The 14,452-nt window shown below is 37.1% G+C and overlaps 1 protein-coding gene across 2 annotated transcripts in view; it reads right to left on the bottom strand.

Annotated features, from left to right (window-relative positions):
* Positions 1-14,452, bottom strand: part of CACNA1D (calcium voltage-gated channel subunit alpha1 D) — a 228,271-nt gene that overhangs the window by 56,538 nt on the left and 157,281 nt on the right. For both annotated transcript variants that reach the window (XM_065642847.1, XM_065642848.1), the window contains exons 18-27: positions 14,273-14,342; positions 13,319-13,463; positions 11,412-11,541; positions 8,620-8,679; positions 4,104-4,210; positions 2,899-2,986; positions 2,493-2,600; positions 2,278-2,330; positions 1,872-2,018; positions 957-1,158 (exon numbers count right to left, since the gene is read on the bottom strand). In XM_065642847.1, the coding sequence (XP_065498919.1) occupies positions 957-1,158; positions 1,872-2,018; positions 2,278-2,330; positions 2,493-2,600; positions 2,899-2,986; positions 4,104-4,210; positions 8,620-8,679; positions 11,412-11,541; positions 13,319-13,463; positions 14,273-14,342 (1,110 nt within the window). The remainder of the gene's footprint in view (positions 1-956; positions 1,159-1,871; positions 2,019-2,277; positions 2,331-2,492; positions 2,601-2,898; positions 2,987-4,103; positions 4,211-8,619; positions 8,680-11,411; positions 11,542-13,318; positions 13,464-14,272; positions 14,343-14,452) is intronic.

The raw sequence follows: 14,452 nt of genomic DNA, 5'->3' as shown, positions 1-14,452 counted from the left end.
TTAAATAATATTAATGGAAATTCTGAAATGTTTTGCCTTTATACATTGTAGTAGTATACAGTCGTATACCATAGATCATACGTATGTATACATATAGTATATGGCATGACTATCAACAGCATGACTATTAATTTATCTAAAAGTCATGCTTTGTCTTTATTATGTTTTCAACCACCAACGTAACTGCATGGCATAAAACCCCAGAATCAGCCAAATCAATACTGAGGAAGAGCTGTTCCTAATAGATCAGTTAAATTGCCCAGCAAAGTCATGTCATGTATGTAGTAACATCACAGATTCATCTCTGACTCTTCCTGACTGAGATCTTCATGTAGGCTGGGCCTTGCACTTGTCTTTTGAAGAATGCTTATAAAGCTGACTGATGGGGCACAAAACGCAGAATGAATGTTGGCTAAAGTTCAAGTGTGTTAACAGTCAGACAAGAGTACCTGAAAAATCATGACTGGTAACTGACAAGTTTCTCAAGCAAAAGATTAAACAATAAAAGGGGATACCTTTTTTATTATTATTTCAATCTGAATATCTCCTGTGAATTTCTAAATAAAGAGAGGGGGTGATTGGGACAGTGCAACATTTAGAACACTTTCAGACTATTTAAAACACAAAATTTATTTTCCTCTTCTTATTGTAAAACCCACCTCTGCCTACAGATAAGCTGGCAAGTGCTGTATTCTTCTTAACATGACACCAACAAAGTGAGACACTAAGAAGCTAACAAGCCTATTGTAACAGCTTTCACAATAAAAGGACTAATATATTTGGCTTATAGAAAGAGGAACATAACAATGACCTGAATGACTCGTAGTATGGACTAATTCCACTTTTTTACTAAGATATGTGTTTGGTGCCCTCTTCTGACCCAAAGCAGAAAGGAAGCTCTTAATGCGTAAATAAAAATGAATACTTCCAAAAGTTAAGAGTTCATTTATCTTAACCTGATTTTTATCCAGCTCGCAGTTCTTATACTCTTGTTCTCCCTGTTCTTGAAATGTAACAATCACAAAACCAACAAATATGTTCATCATAAAGAAAGCAATAATGATGATATAGATGATGAAAAAGATTGAGATCTCCACTCTATAGTTGTATACAGGTCCTACATTCTCGCCATTTGAATCAATGGCTTTGTACAGTAGTCTGAAAAACAAACAAATTTTTATCTTTATTAGCATTAAAATGACAAAAGAGTAAAATACGCAGACTTAGAGGACAGATTTCAGAAACGGTCTGCTATTTAATGCTATCTTTTCCTAGTTACTGACAGTAACTAGTATACAAGCATATTGAAACCAGAAGAATCAGACCACACAATGTTATATTTTTTTTCCAAAATCATCAAGTTAATGACCAGACAGTTGTACTCCTTATTAGCCCTGGCCCCCTCCCCCCTCCCCAAGCTATCCTTTATGACTTTCCTCATTTAGGGAAATAATGAGTGGTAGTTTGCTCTTTCTGGGCCTCTCAATGCAGTGTACTATTGTCAGATTTTGTAGTAAAAGTTTTATTCCAAGGTCTACAATTTTCATATTAGTACTAAAGGGCATTGATGGATAAACATCTAAAAGATTACTGCCATTAGAGCTCATTATATCAAAAGTAGCTGAAATATTAGGGATCAAACAATATTTTAAAAGTTTGCCCTTTCTAGACAGAGGTGAATGAAGAAACACAGGAAAAACACACAGATTCAGAAGAATAGTAGGCTTTTTTCCTTTCTCCATTATGTAAGTTTTTATACAATCACTTAAGACTGCTTTGTTGCTCAAAAATACCCGGTAAGTGATGAAGAACTGTTCTGGAAAAATGTAACTGTCTTATCAATGCTGTGAAAACATGGAGAATTCACTCACGCTGGCCAGCCTTCAAAAGTGGATACTGTAAAAAGGGCCATCATAGCAGACAGAACATTATCAAAGTTGAAATCACTATTTTGCCAGACCCTCTCTTTGACCATTGGATTATCAACATCTCCATCTTTATAAACGATATATATCCCTCTGCAGGAAAGAAACAAACTGTCATTAGTGAAATGCTAAATTAGCTCCAGAATTATTCAACGCTCTATTCAAAACAGGTTATTTTGCTCTCTCCCTAAGCTTGTTTTATTTCCCTGCTAACCTTTGTTTTCTAGTGGATTTAAAATTGTAATTCCATTTTACAGAAAAGTACATGGCCTGACACATGCCTGCCCATATCTGCTACAGTTTAAATTATTCAAAATATAATGTGTCATTCTTAGACCAAAGATGTTCTCACCGGCATTCCTCGGGATTCTGCTTTGCCTCATCAGTGCACCTGTAGAATTTTCCCTACATGTAAAACAAAAAGCAATGACAAAACGAAGAATACGCAAAATAAACACATTTATACTGATTGGTTCAGAATGGGATGACCCCAGCTCCAGCAGCAAGCCATCAAGAATTCAACTCAACTTTGTTTTTCCTGATGCAATTTTGGGCTCGTCTGCTTACCTTGAACAGCTGCACTCCGATACAAGCAAACATGAACTGCAGCAGGGTTGTAACAATCATGATATTACCAATAGTTCTAATGGCCACAAAGACACATTGAACAACATGCTGGAAAGAAAAAAAAAAAAGTATATTTTAATATTATGGAAAAACAGTTAACATATTGCTCTGGCATGTTGGTTCACAGTCAAAATCTGCTCTCCATGGCACTGGCATTCCTCCATATACAAACCGCTGTAACTGTGGGCAGAACCTGGCCTAATGCGTTTAAGAATCAGGAACTGATTTATGTCCTTGCCCTGTGAACTCCTCTCAGTAATTTTTCTTGTGCAAGAATTTTTAACCTGAGATGGGACTGAAGAATCAGGCCAACAGAAATATAACTTAAAAAAATAAAAATAAATACCTTAAGTCCTTTTGCTCTGTTTATTGCTCTCAGAGGCCTCAAGACTCTTAAAACTCTGAGGATCTTCACAACCGAGATAGCACTCGATCTAGGGAAGAAAAACAGTTATTCTGTTACTTTTAAGGTAACTGATTTTATTACTAAGAATAACAACGTTCTTTCAACTTCCTTATACATGAAATTTCAAAAAAGTCTCAAAATATATATGCAAGATTTTAAAAAGTATTTCTTTATCATTTATTCATATTAGAAAATAGTATCAATTTCATAAATACCATAAGAGTTATTTTGATTTCTGGAGCAACTTGGGAATTAACAGTCTCAGAAGCTTGTCTGACACTGTAATGCAGTTAAGTTTGGTGAGGAGCAAAGTAGTTCCCAAATTATCTGTCAGTGTTGACAAGCTCTTTCAAAGACACTGTGGAAGTCCTGTAAATCAATGAATACCGTAATTTCCAACCAGCTAGAGATGAAGATATCTCAAATGAACCACACTCTCTTTGTTTAAGTAGCTAGGACTGCAGTTTGAGGAAATAATAGCAGGCAGCCTTTTAAAGAACATACTGTGAAACTGAAAGCTTGTGTAATAGGTATGCTAGTACAAGCAGAATACAAAGTGGGAAGCAGATGACTGACACCCAGCCCTTGCTCTTGTTTAAGTCACTAAGGGTTTCACAGATGATTTTAAATGACGCAGTACTGCTCAGTGAATCAGTAAGCACCTTGAGATTCTTTTATTATCTTTAGTCTCATCCAAACAAAGCAAAACAAATCTCTTCACTACTACTCACAGTCCTGATTATGGTACAACTTCTCTCCCCTTCAAATACCGTCCACCTACATATCCCAGCAGGTCAATGCTGAAAGAGCCAGCTCATAGAACTAGACTGTAGATGTGGCAATAGCACACAACGGGGTAGATAAACCTCCTGAGACTCCAGGAATTACTTGATATACAATACAGTGTCGTGGTGCTCTTCCTTGTTCTCTTGGTAATAGTGGGAAGTAGTAATTTGTTTCCAACCCATATTAGTAATGAGTTACAACACTCTCTATATAAAGCACTAGTTCTTGCCAGTACCAACCCTGAATACTGATACCGCACACCCACACACGATGGGGGAACAAAAGGAGCCGAAACACTGACTTCGGTACAAAACCCCAAAGCAAAAATAAATCATTCATCTCATAAGTATAGTACTTACTGAATACCAAATGATACCAGAGAAACACCCACAACCAGCAAATCCAGCAAATTAAAATAATTCCTGCAGAAGGACCCTTTATGAAGGAATGCTCCAAAAGCTGTCATCTAAAAATAAAATTGTTACACATTTAGTCTATATTTCAATTTATTCAAATTCACATTTAGGCTGTTTACAAGACACTTGCCTAGAGTGTGAATGCATACAATGTTATCTCACTTTCTAAAAGCAATTGAGATCTAAAACAATCCCACTATGTACATTAAATCTTTCATTTAAATGATAAGAATTCTGTTCAAGCAACACCAGAAAATGTGTTAATTCTTTCTGATGTCAAGAAATGTTGCATTTGATTAGGCTGAGCTGATTACACTGAATTGCCTGGGCCTTTGTTAGAAAAATGACTCCAAGAACCTTAAAATTTCCACACTTAGTAAACTGTAAGGTCCAGATTCTTACTCCTAACCATTCATTCCGTCTTGAGAATTGAAGGAGCTGATAACGTATTGCAAAAACCTCAGAGTCAAATCTGGAAGAGAACCGGCACAAGGCTGTCATAAGGCAGCATTACACTGTTTTTGCCTTTGGCTCGCAGGAGACATGTTAACATCATGAGCGGGTATCTTGGAATAACCTGGAACAAGCCATAGATTGTTTTGTATTGTGCGTAGGCAAGGGTCTCCAAATTTTGCTGGTCTGTGGGGAATATTTAACATTGGACGTTCTCTCAATTTTTTGCTTTCTGTGCCTAGATTAAGAAAGAAGCACACAAAGGCTATCTTGTGAAGGAACCTGCAAGCATCATTTGCAGGTTGCATTAGGAGCCAGTAACAGAGACTTTATTAATTATGGCTGCAGACAGACTCTGGGCAGATGTTCTTAGGTATCACAAAGCTAAATCCCAAATCTATGAATGAGACCCTAATGATGACTGAGAAGAAGTATCAGTTTAAAAATGCACGGAGGGATCCAGTTAAGCCATTACGAGCACAGAATTTGCATGAGTAGAATTTTGCATGAGTTTTTCCATAGTTATGGATTAAGATTGAAACACTGAAAATAAACCTGAAATTAAATAAGGATACCTTTGAAAAAATACCTAGTAGTCAGTTCAGGCACATAGATTCTAATTTCTTCAGCCTTAAGGTCCTCTTAAAATACTCTCAGCTACTCACTGTTTTCCCACAGGTAAGAAAATTCAATGCCAGCCAGAGAACATCTGGTATTGACTGTGCATTTTAAACCCATTACTTCCTGTTCTGCTCTGTTCCTCAAGATGGAGCAAAAAGATTTTATTTCTGCTCCTCTTGTAACAGACTATTACGTCTTTGAAGACTGTTCCACAATGTAGAATAGAGCTACCCACTGTTAATGGGCATCCCAGAGTCTACTGTGTCACTGCTCATGTGCACAAATTTGCAGGCCTTTTGCATGAAAAACCACCAGTGTCAGTGAAAGCTATGTATCTGTAAAGGAATACAGACTACTAAAGACGCATTTCTCTTGGAAGCTTTTCTCTCCTTATTCCCATGTTGAACTTTTATCTTGATCAAAATACTAAATGTTCCTCAAAACTAGAAGAACAAAAATTCTAATGCTTAAACCTATGCCATGACATGAGAGGTAATATATTAATAATATAATAACTATAATATATTATAATATTTCCAATAAATTCCTAACTCTTTTCACTTACAGAGTGCAGAGTACGGCTAAACTCATTAAAATCAGTGGGAGTTGAGCACTAAACTAACCTTGAATATCAAACCTATATCTATCTACAAATACTCATTTATACTGTAGTATGTTATCAGTTAGTAGCACACAAAGTTTCATGTAGAGACAAAGGATATGTTGACCTAAAAATACAGGCGAAGTACATATCACCGCATCTTTATATGGAGACTTAGATTTCAATCACTACAAATCACAGCGGAAGCATTTGACTAAAACTCTCTATAGCAAATGATTCTCTTACGCACAGATCAAGACCAAAGCAAGGCCTAGAGCGGATTTGAGGTGGCAAGTGCGGTCACGCAGCCTTCGGCAGAGCAGATGCTGCAGGACACTCACCAGTGCTGTTCTTTTCCTTCTGCCTGCAATTCCACATTAGTGGGCACTGGTTTAAATGGTGTGGGATTAGCACAGCTGGGGTAAGGTTAAAAACACAAGGCCCTAACCTGACCTTTGCTCTGATGATTTCACATTTCCCAAGTACTGCAAACACGATGGTAAGCTGGATTTGAATGTCATGCAGGGGTTGCATAAGAGAATTCTTAAACGCTTTAAACTGATGTAGCAGCTTTTCTGTTATTCATGTCCTCATTCATATGCTCAACACCATTTAATATGGAAATCCTCATGTCTGCAAAGAGCACAGGGAGACTCTCCACAGGCTGAGTTATTCTGTTTTAATGCTTGGGGGTTTTTTTGACATTTATAAGTTTCTTCGCTGCAGCTGATAATGTTGCCTCTGGTTATGTTAATTTCAGTTTCATATACTTTTTCCCTGCAAATTAAGGAATTCTATTATTACTGCAGGTCTAGCCTTGAATTTACTCCTTGCAGAACAGACAGAGCTTCTGAACAAGAGATACTGTGGAAAGCACAGCACAAAACCCAGCATGGAAGATATGAAGGACTCCAGCCGTAAGCAAGCAAAGCCAGTGTCTGAGACATGTTAGTAAAGCAGGCACTGTATACGTACGTTGTGTCATGTTCTGGTTGTCCACTACATTTTTTAGGGTACAATTTATTTTCCTTTATAAATACATGTGAGTGCACTGCAGGGCAGAGCTTCCTGCAGAAAGCGGACGCACAAGCATCAACATTTTGGCTATAACGGGCATTCTCGTTTCCTTGTAATAGAATTTAGCAGCCCAAGCTCTAGCGCTTCCTTCTTCCCTTGAATAACTTGAGTCCCTCAGCATCAGAATCTTTTGCAGTTAGCAGGAATGTTGCTTTTCTTAACACATCCCGTTATGCGACTTTATACCATGCTTTATAATTCTCTTGTCTCCTAGAGAAACACAATTGGAACTGCAGGAGCTATGCAACCTGCTGCTCAGAGCACGCGAAAGTTTACCAACCCTCTTCTGCCACAGACATAGTGGTAACATTTTGTCTGGCTTCTCAAACTCACAGTTGGGAACTAGTTCAATCTAATGCTACAGTTCTTTTCAGTGCTTCACTCTTTCCTTTAGTTTGGTCTTTCTCCAGCAGCAAAAAAAATGGATATTTGTTTTAGAGTGCTACAAATGTTATGAGATTAATCAATTCTATAGCAAGCTCCTCACTGCTGAAAATGAGAAATAAGGGCATAAACATAAGTCTGGGAGAATATTCACAAGCATAAAAATAGTCTACTACTTACAGTACAGTTTATCTTGTAAACAGCCTAAATATTGCATCAATTAGTATTAATCGAATCGCATTGTGAAGAGTATGCACAGCAATATGAGCAAAAGCTGGGAGAAGAGATTTTGTTAAGCTTAATCCTCAACTGGAAATGCAAAGTTTATGTACAGATTCTTAGTGTACAAGAAATTTTTAAGTGTATAGATCAGGGTTACTCAACCAAAAACTCATGGCGAGTGTGCACAGCACAAAACTTCAAGGAATAACGTGTAAACCTCTGAAAAAATATTTTGCAAATTCCCACTAAAAATTTTGATTTCTTCGTTCAGCATTTTCTTACATGTGAACCTAATCCTCAGTTATGTGGCTTCTTGCCAGAACAAGCCTCATGAATTTAAAATCTGAGTAACCCCAATGGATATTCTTTATAATCAGTACACAAACTATACATTAAAATGCCAATTTTTGACTCATGCATGGGTAATACATTTAAGCAAGCATATTTATGCCTTTCTGTGTATTTAAATGTATGCCCAAGATAAATGCAAAGTATCATACTATATAGATAGATAAATGCAAGATATCTTGCAAGTCCTATTGCAAGAAAATAGTTATCTACTATTTTAGCTCTGTGAATGTAGTTCAGCAAAAGAAATGAGAAATTACATGCTCCCTCCTTAAAAGACTGATTATCTCTTTTGGAAATGCCAGAGCAAGGAGAAGGAAAAGCTCATGCGCAGTGAATTATTTTTCCCTTTTCTAACAACTGTAAGTTTAAAAAGGGTAAAAAATTAATTGATGTAATGATAAAAAAATCAGCTTCTTCATGCACCCAATGGTAAAAAATAACCAATCAAAACTATGAGGAATTGTCAAATAAAAAAATCCTCTTGTTTAAAAAAGTTTAGCTTTGATCGCTTAGAGAAAAGGCGAGAGAGAGAACACTTCAAGTGCCTTTTCTTGGCAGGTGACACACAAGGAAAATCCTTTTAAACAAACTTCCTTTAAAAACCTGTTACCTTCAAAATGATCTCAAATGTAAACATACTAGTGAAGACATAATCTGCATACCCTAGGATCTGGAAGGTAAACAAAAAGTTACAAACATTATTGCTAAAGCTGCTTTTGAGCTAACGAGGATCAATTAACAATGCATTACCTTTAACAGGATTTCAACAGTAAAGATGGCTGTGAAAGCATAGTCAAAGTAACCAAGTATCTGCAAGGTATAATATGTGCCACAGTAAGAAATCCATCTATTAATAAATTTTTACAATTTAGACCACATGCACAACAACACCTGAATTAATTAAAGACAGGAAATTTAGACAAAGTAGTTTAAAATTCTAGCTATCGTGCAAGCATTTTTATTTACTTAAAAGTGTATCAAATGCCACTGTGCTCAGATATTAGTTTCACCCATAAAGAGTTAACAGGACTCAATAAGCAACACTTTCTTTCAATTCAGACTTCCCTCTATCAGCTTTCACAGGTACTTTCTCCAGCCTTCAGCAGAGATACAGAATTTTACACAAAGAATAATTACTTAAGTCTTTTTTTTTTTTTTTTAACCAAAGTATTGCATCAAAAAATAAAACTGGATGCTTCTAGATTGCACATCATTCTATATTCTGCTACGTCATATTGTTCCTCTATAGACTGGGCTAGAGTGTCACAAAGCAAATTAACAAATAACTAAATTAATTAGAATCAGCACTACAACTGTTTTTTCTTGAACTTGGAAGATACAGCAGTGATTTACTTGTAGGAAATTTAAAAGAACCCACAACGGCTGCACATGCAAACTTTTAGAAAGACTCTGAATGTGATAATGACCTCACTGCTGTCAACAGGAACACTGCCCTGTATTTCACAATGTAAGCAAGATTTCACCCTTTCAAGGTGGCCATATTGCTAGCACCTAATTTAGATCGACATGCATTGCAGTAGGGTACTAGTTTAGTTTTGAGGATCCTGCAATCCAACTAGCAAACAGCTGTTCACAGAAACATGTTGCCTGCAGCTTGGCAACTAATAAAAGGGGAAGGAGAAATAAAATCAACACCACGCTAAGTATTCCTATTAGATCACACAAAAGGAAATATTTTTTCCCCGTGTTCAGTTGAAGACCACGTCCTTCTGACCCTTTCTGCGGCTGAAAAAATAGGCACATATTAAAGCCATTCAACAAAGATTAATCAGTAAGGAATTCATTCTAGAGTTAAAAGAAAATATTTAAAGGTATTCCAGTTTGTAAAATTTCATTCCCTTTCTGAGCTGTCTGGTTGAAGGAACATGATCGTTCAAGGCAGTAACAAGAAAAATACGCGGGTCTGCTGCATTTACAGCAAGAGAGCAATGCCTTTTTGAAATCACACATTTTATCTGTGTTCCTATTTCCAAATAGGAATAATTCTTTCAGTTACCACCACTTTCCAGTTACATTGGACTTGATGATCCTTGTGGGCCCCTTCCAACTCAGAACATTATATGATTCTAGTTATCAGGCCTTCAAGCCATTTCTACAGTAACGATTGCAGTATTCCCCAACAGCTTTCTTTCTTATCCATTAGTGTGATTTACTCCTAAGATTGCACTTGTCCAGTTTTATAGATACGCGAAGCACATCGCCCTGTTGAATAGTACATGAAGACTCTCTTCATGCTTTGACTTCTTTTTACGTTTGAAAAAAGTGTTTGCTTTTTGGTTTTTACTAATGTTACTGAAAAAATGTTCAGAGACTATCAAAAGCCAAAATATGACTTTCAAAAGATGCATCTATGCTGGCAAGAACTAGAGAGACACAACCTCTACTGACCTCATAGGCCCATCTTTCCTGTAAGAGGTGGAAGAGTTTCTCTATGGATCAATTTATATCTAAGACAAGAGAGGCCTGGAAGTTCTGCCAAAGTATCCCAAAAGTCCCCACAGACTATTACCTATTTGCATCATCTCAGCTATTTCACACCTATTCTAAAGCATGCACAACTCACAATAACGAGAGGCTTGCTGCACCACTAATAAAAGTGGAACAAGTGTAAGACAAATGTCAGTGATCACGACAGTGGATTTATTTTTGTTTCTCTAACAATTGCGCATTTGTATAACAGGCAAGTGTTCTACTATATTAAGATCTTAAAATGAGGGGTTCAGGAATTTGTTTTAGAACACAGATGTTTACTTATCATATAAAACACACTTTTATTGAATAATAGAGACATTTCTGAAATTAATATTCTTACAAATATTTTGTTTCTACAAGTATATCCAAAAAGTATGCAGAAACACTCCCAAATGTTCAGGTTTGTATATAGGCTGAAACGGCATTTGACTCTGATTCAAGGCACGAGCTGGGCATGCTCTGATCCTTGTCTTACATGTGAGTTTAGAAAAAAGTGAAACTTGTTTAGTTTCTGATGCGGCCAATCAGGAATCCAAGAATCTTCGGGTCTGATGTGGTGGCCCTCGAACCCATCAGCATGGTGACAGTAGCTTCTTTGAAAGAAAAGGTTACATCCTTACAAATCCATACACTCACTAACTCTGAGTTCCCCAAGACCATGCGACAGAGTCAATGAAGGAAAAGAGAGAACAGGTCAGGTCTATTCCCAACATGTTATAAAACAGTGAAAATTTTAACTGGCACTTTTAAATGAGTGTCAAACAGTGAAAGGTGCTAAGAGTGATTCAGGAAATGCAGATCTGGTATACCAGCTAAATATTATGAAAAAAAAAGAAAATTATTAAGATTATGCTCAGATTGAGCATATTTTATTCTGACATACTTATAGCAAACAAAAGAAAACATTATGTACATAATAAATGTTTCTAATACCTCTGATGTTCCATCAACAAAGTTACTGGTCTTTAAAGATATATGGTTGTTTAAGAAAAAAAAAGTAGTTATCCTGTGAGGATATATTTATCTTCAGACAAAAATGAATGGCTTACATTATTTCGAAAAGAATGGCTGCGAATTGGATCTTCTGCTGCTAGGGAAACACTGCTCAGCATGATGAAGACAAGGATGAGATTGGTAAATATGTGGTGATTGATGAGTCTGTGGCATCCCACTCGAATTCTGAAGAGATAGAAAAATATACCACATGTGCAAACAGAATTCAGCAGATGGCTAATATACAACATGTTTTCTATAACTCTGCGAACAGTGACAGAACAGAGCAACAATCAGCAGCTAAAAGCAGTGCAAATGCTCAATCTGTTGCTCTGATTTCTAAAAGGCAAATAAACTGCAAGGCCAATTCCACCTGTACTGAAGATGCACTTATCAAAGTAATCTGAGAGAGGACTTTGGAGTTCCTATTGGTTTTCAATGGGTTATGAATGCCACTACAAGTTCCAGCGTTCATACCACTGCACACATACAGAGGCCAATGTCAAAAGGACCAACACTAGATAATAAGTCATTTCAGATCCATGGTTTGATTCTATTGTTACTAAAGCTGTCAAAAATACCCATCTGGTGAGATGTGGCTTAGGCTGCAGATCTCATTCTGCTACTTAGAGACACCCCAAATTTCTTACAGAATTACAGGACAAGTGGGTGTTGAAACTACAAAACTGCTGAGTTTCAGCCACATAACATCTGGTGGAAATGTACATATGCTTAGAGTCACTGAGCCCAAGGTTATTACAAAGGTTATTCAGCACCTTGGTAGAGTAGGTGTGGGACTGAATTGGCAGAAAGGCAGGATCGGGTTCGTAACTGACTTAACACTGAAGTTGTCTAAATCCTGCTGAAGAATCAGAAGGTTCTTGGGGAAAATTTATTCTCCTGTTCTTAAGTAGATGATTTGAGTGTATTGTATCTTAGTTAAGTAAGATGGCCATTTTGGCCTGAGAATACGCAGCGTTAATTGAGGCCAAAAGCCATCTGATGCATTCAATAATGCTAATGTTTTTGGATTCAGCATATGTGTTCTTAAAATTACTATTTTAAATAGCTCTCTTTCCAGTTTGTTTGAAAATTCTGAAGCACTTCAGACAACCCATGCAATGAGTAAGATATGAGCCCAAAACGTATCTTGATCATCACACCATCTTCTAAACTTAATTGTAATGACCTCTGACACTGAGAAGACAACATTCTCCTGTGCCAAACTAACTCTTAAGCTCCCTTTTAAGACTGATCATGCAATTGCTACATATAAATGTAACAGCTATATTCAGTCTGTAGGAAGTGAATTTAGTTCACTTGTTCACTTCCATCCAACAATCAGCAACAACTTTTGCTGAAGCTTCCTTTCTTCATCAGAGTAGAACTTCAAATGCTCTGGAGTTAGACTGTGAGCAGTGCAAGATTCCAATTCCCTCCAAAATCCAACTATTTTTCTACTTGGTTTTTGAAATAATTTGTCTTTATCTTTAGTGTTTGTTTGAATCTGGGAAATGTTGTTACCCCAAGAAGAATTTATACACCCTTTCTCCTTTTCTTTTATTGTCTCTTCTCCTTCCTCACCTGTATTGCTCCGCAAAGGTTCCTATGGTTACTAGGAATCCTATCTCATGTAGAAGACGTTCAGATCTTACACCACAGCTTTTATATCCAGTGAATAACATACTAAATAGCTAATATACATTAAAGGGTACTTTTCAGATGTGCAACTTGACAGGCTATGTGTACAAAATGCTATTATCTTCAGCAGCGTGGAAGAAAATTAGTATATTTATCAAATTATTTTAATTTATCAAGTCACTCAGAAAATTATAGCAGAGAAACCAATCTCTCTCTTGTTGAAGATGCTGGAGTTCTATTCCTAACATCACTGGAAGGAGGCCTGTTCCTTCACTGCTAAACCTTGATGGGCTAAACCAGTATTTTTCAAAATTATATTTACGGATTTGTGCTGCTGAAAATGAAGAAAGCACTCCCTTCAGGGATTGGAGTTATCTTCTCCTTCATATTTAGTTCCGATATTCTACGGGGACGTGGGCCTGCTGGTACCTCTGGTTCATCCTCTTCCTCTTCTTCATCTTCACCTACTTTAAATTAAACACTTTTTTACTACAAAATAAAAAACACTTTTTTACTACAAAATAAAAAACATATAAAAGCATGCCTTGTATTAAAATATATGTCTTATAGGAAATATATATTTATAGCATGGCTTTAAAAATCCATGAATCAGTATACGAACATCAATATAGTTGTCACGACCTTATATAAATGTTTATGTGCATATATGGGTGTGTGAATACGTGTCCTGAGAGCACTAATAGGCTTTACAGGCCCTGACCAGCCTCATTGGGGGGTTTCACTCACACCCCCTGCACACGGGCTCTGAAGCTGCACTTAACCTGAGCCCCTGACCGTCAGTCTGTGCTGAGCTGGGATGTGGGATGCTGAGCTCTGGGCACTGGTTGAGCACTAAGTGCTCAAAAGTTAAGGCAGATTTCTGTCATAGGCTTCCAGACAATCAGACAACTGAGTTTTATATAAGTCATGTTCACTGGACTGGAAGAAACTGTGACAAAAGTGATTGAACATCAGCCCTGGAATGTCGTCCTTTGCCAAACATTGCAGAAAAGTTTAGAATTCACTCTCACATCCAGACAGTGTTACCACAGCAATCTTCAGGCTCACAGTGTTAACTGTTATGTGCTGTTTGTACTGCCCAGGAAGCTGCAGGAAAAGATAATACTCAGCAGTTTACAGGCCCATTTATCCGCTGATAACAGAGCACAACTTCATTGACTTCAGAGGAACTGTTTCAGTGTTCAGCAAGAACAAGTTTGGGATATTTTAGCAAACAAACTTAAATGTGTTTGTCTTCTGGCTGTTATTCACATACCTGGTACATCACAGGGTGGATAGGGATCTTTATCCTCATCCTCTCCTTCTCCATATTCAGCAATTGTCACCTACAGCAGTGAAAGGGATGCACGAGAAAATTACATTCAAATATAGCCTGGAGTATTAAGTTCAACAGAAAGCAAACCAAATAAGCCTCTGAAGTCGAGGAAGTGATCCC

This window comes from Caloenas nicobarica, chromosome 11 (genome assembly GCF_036013445.1).
Source record: "Caloenas nicobarica isolate bCalNic1 chromosome 11, bCalNic1.hap1, whole genome shotgun sequence".
Lineage (NCBI taxonomy): Eukaryota > Metazoa > Chordata > Aves > Columbiformes > Columbidae > Caloenas > Caloenas nicobarica.
The sequence above is the reverse complement of the archived record's forward strand: the minus strand, read 5'-3'. Positions and strand labels throughout refer to the sequence as shown.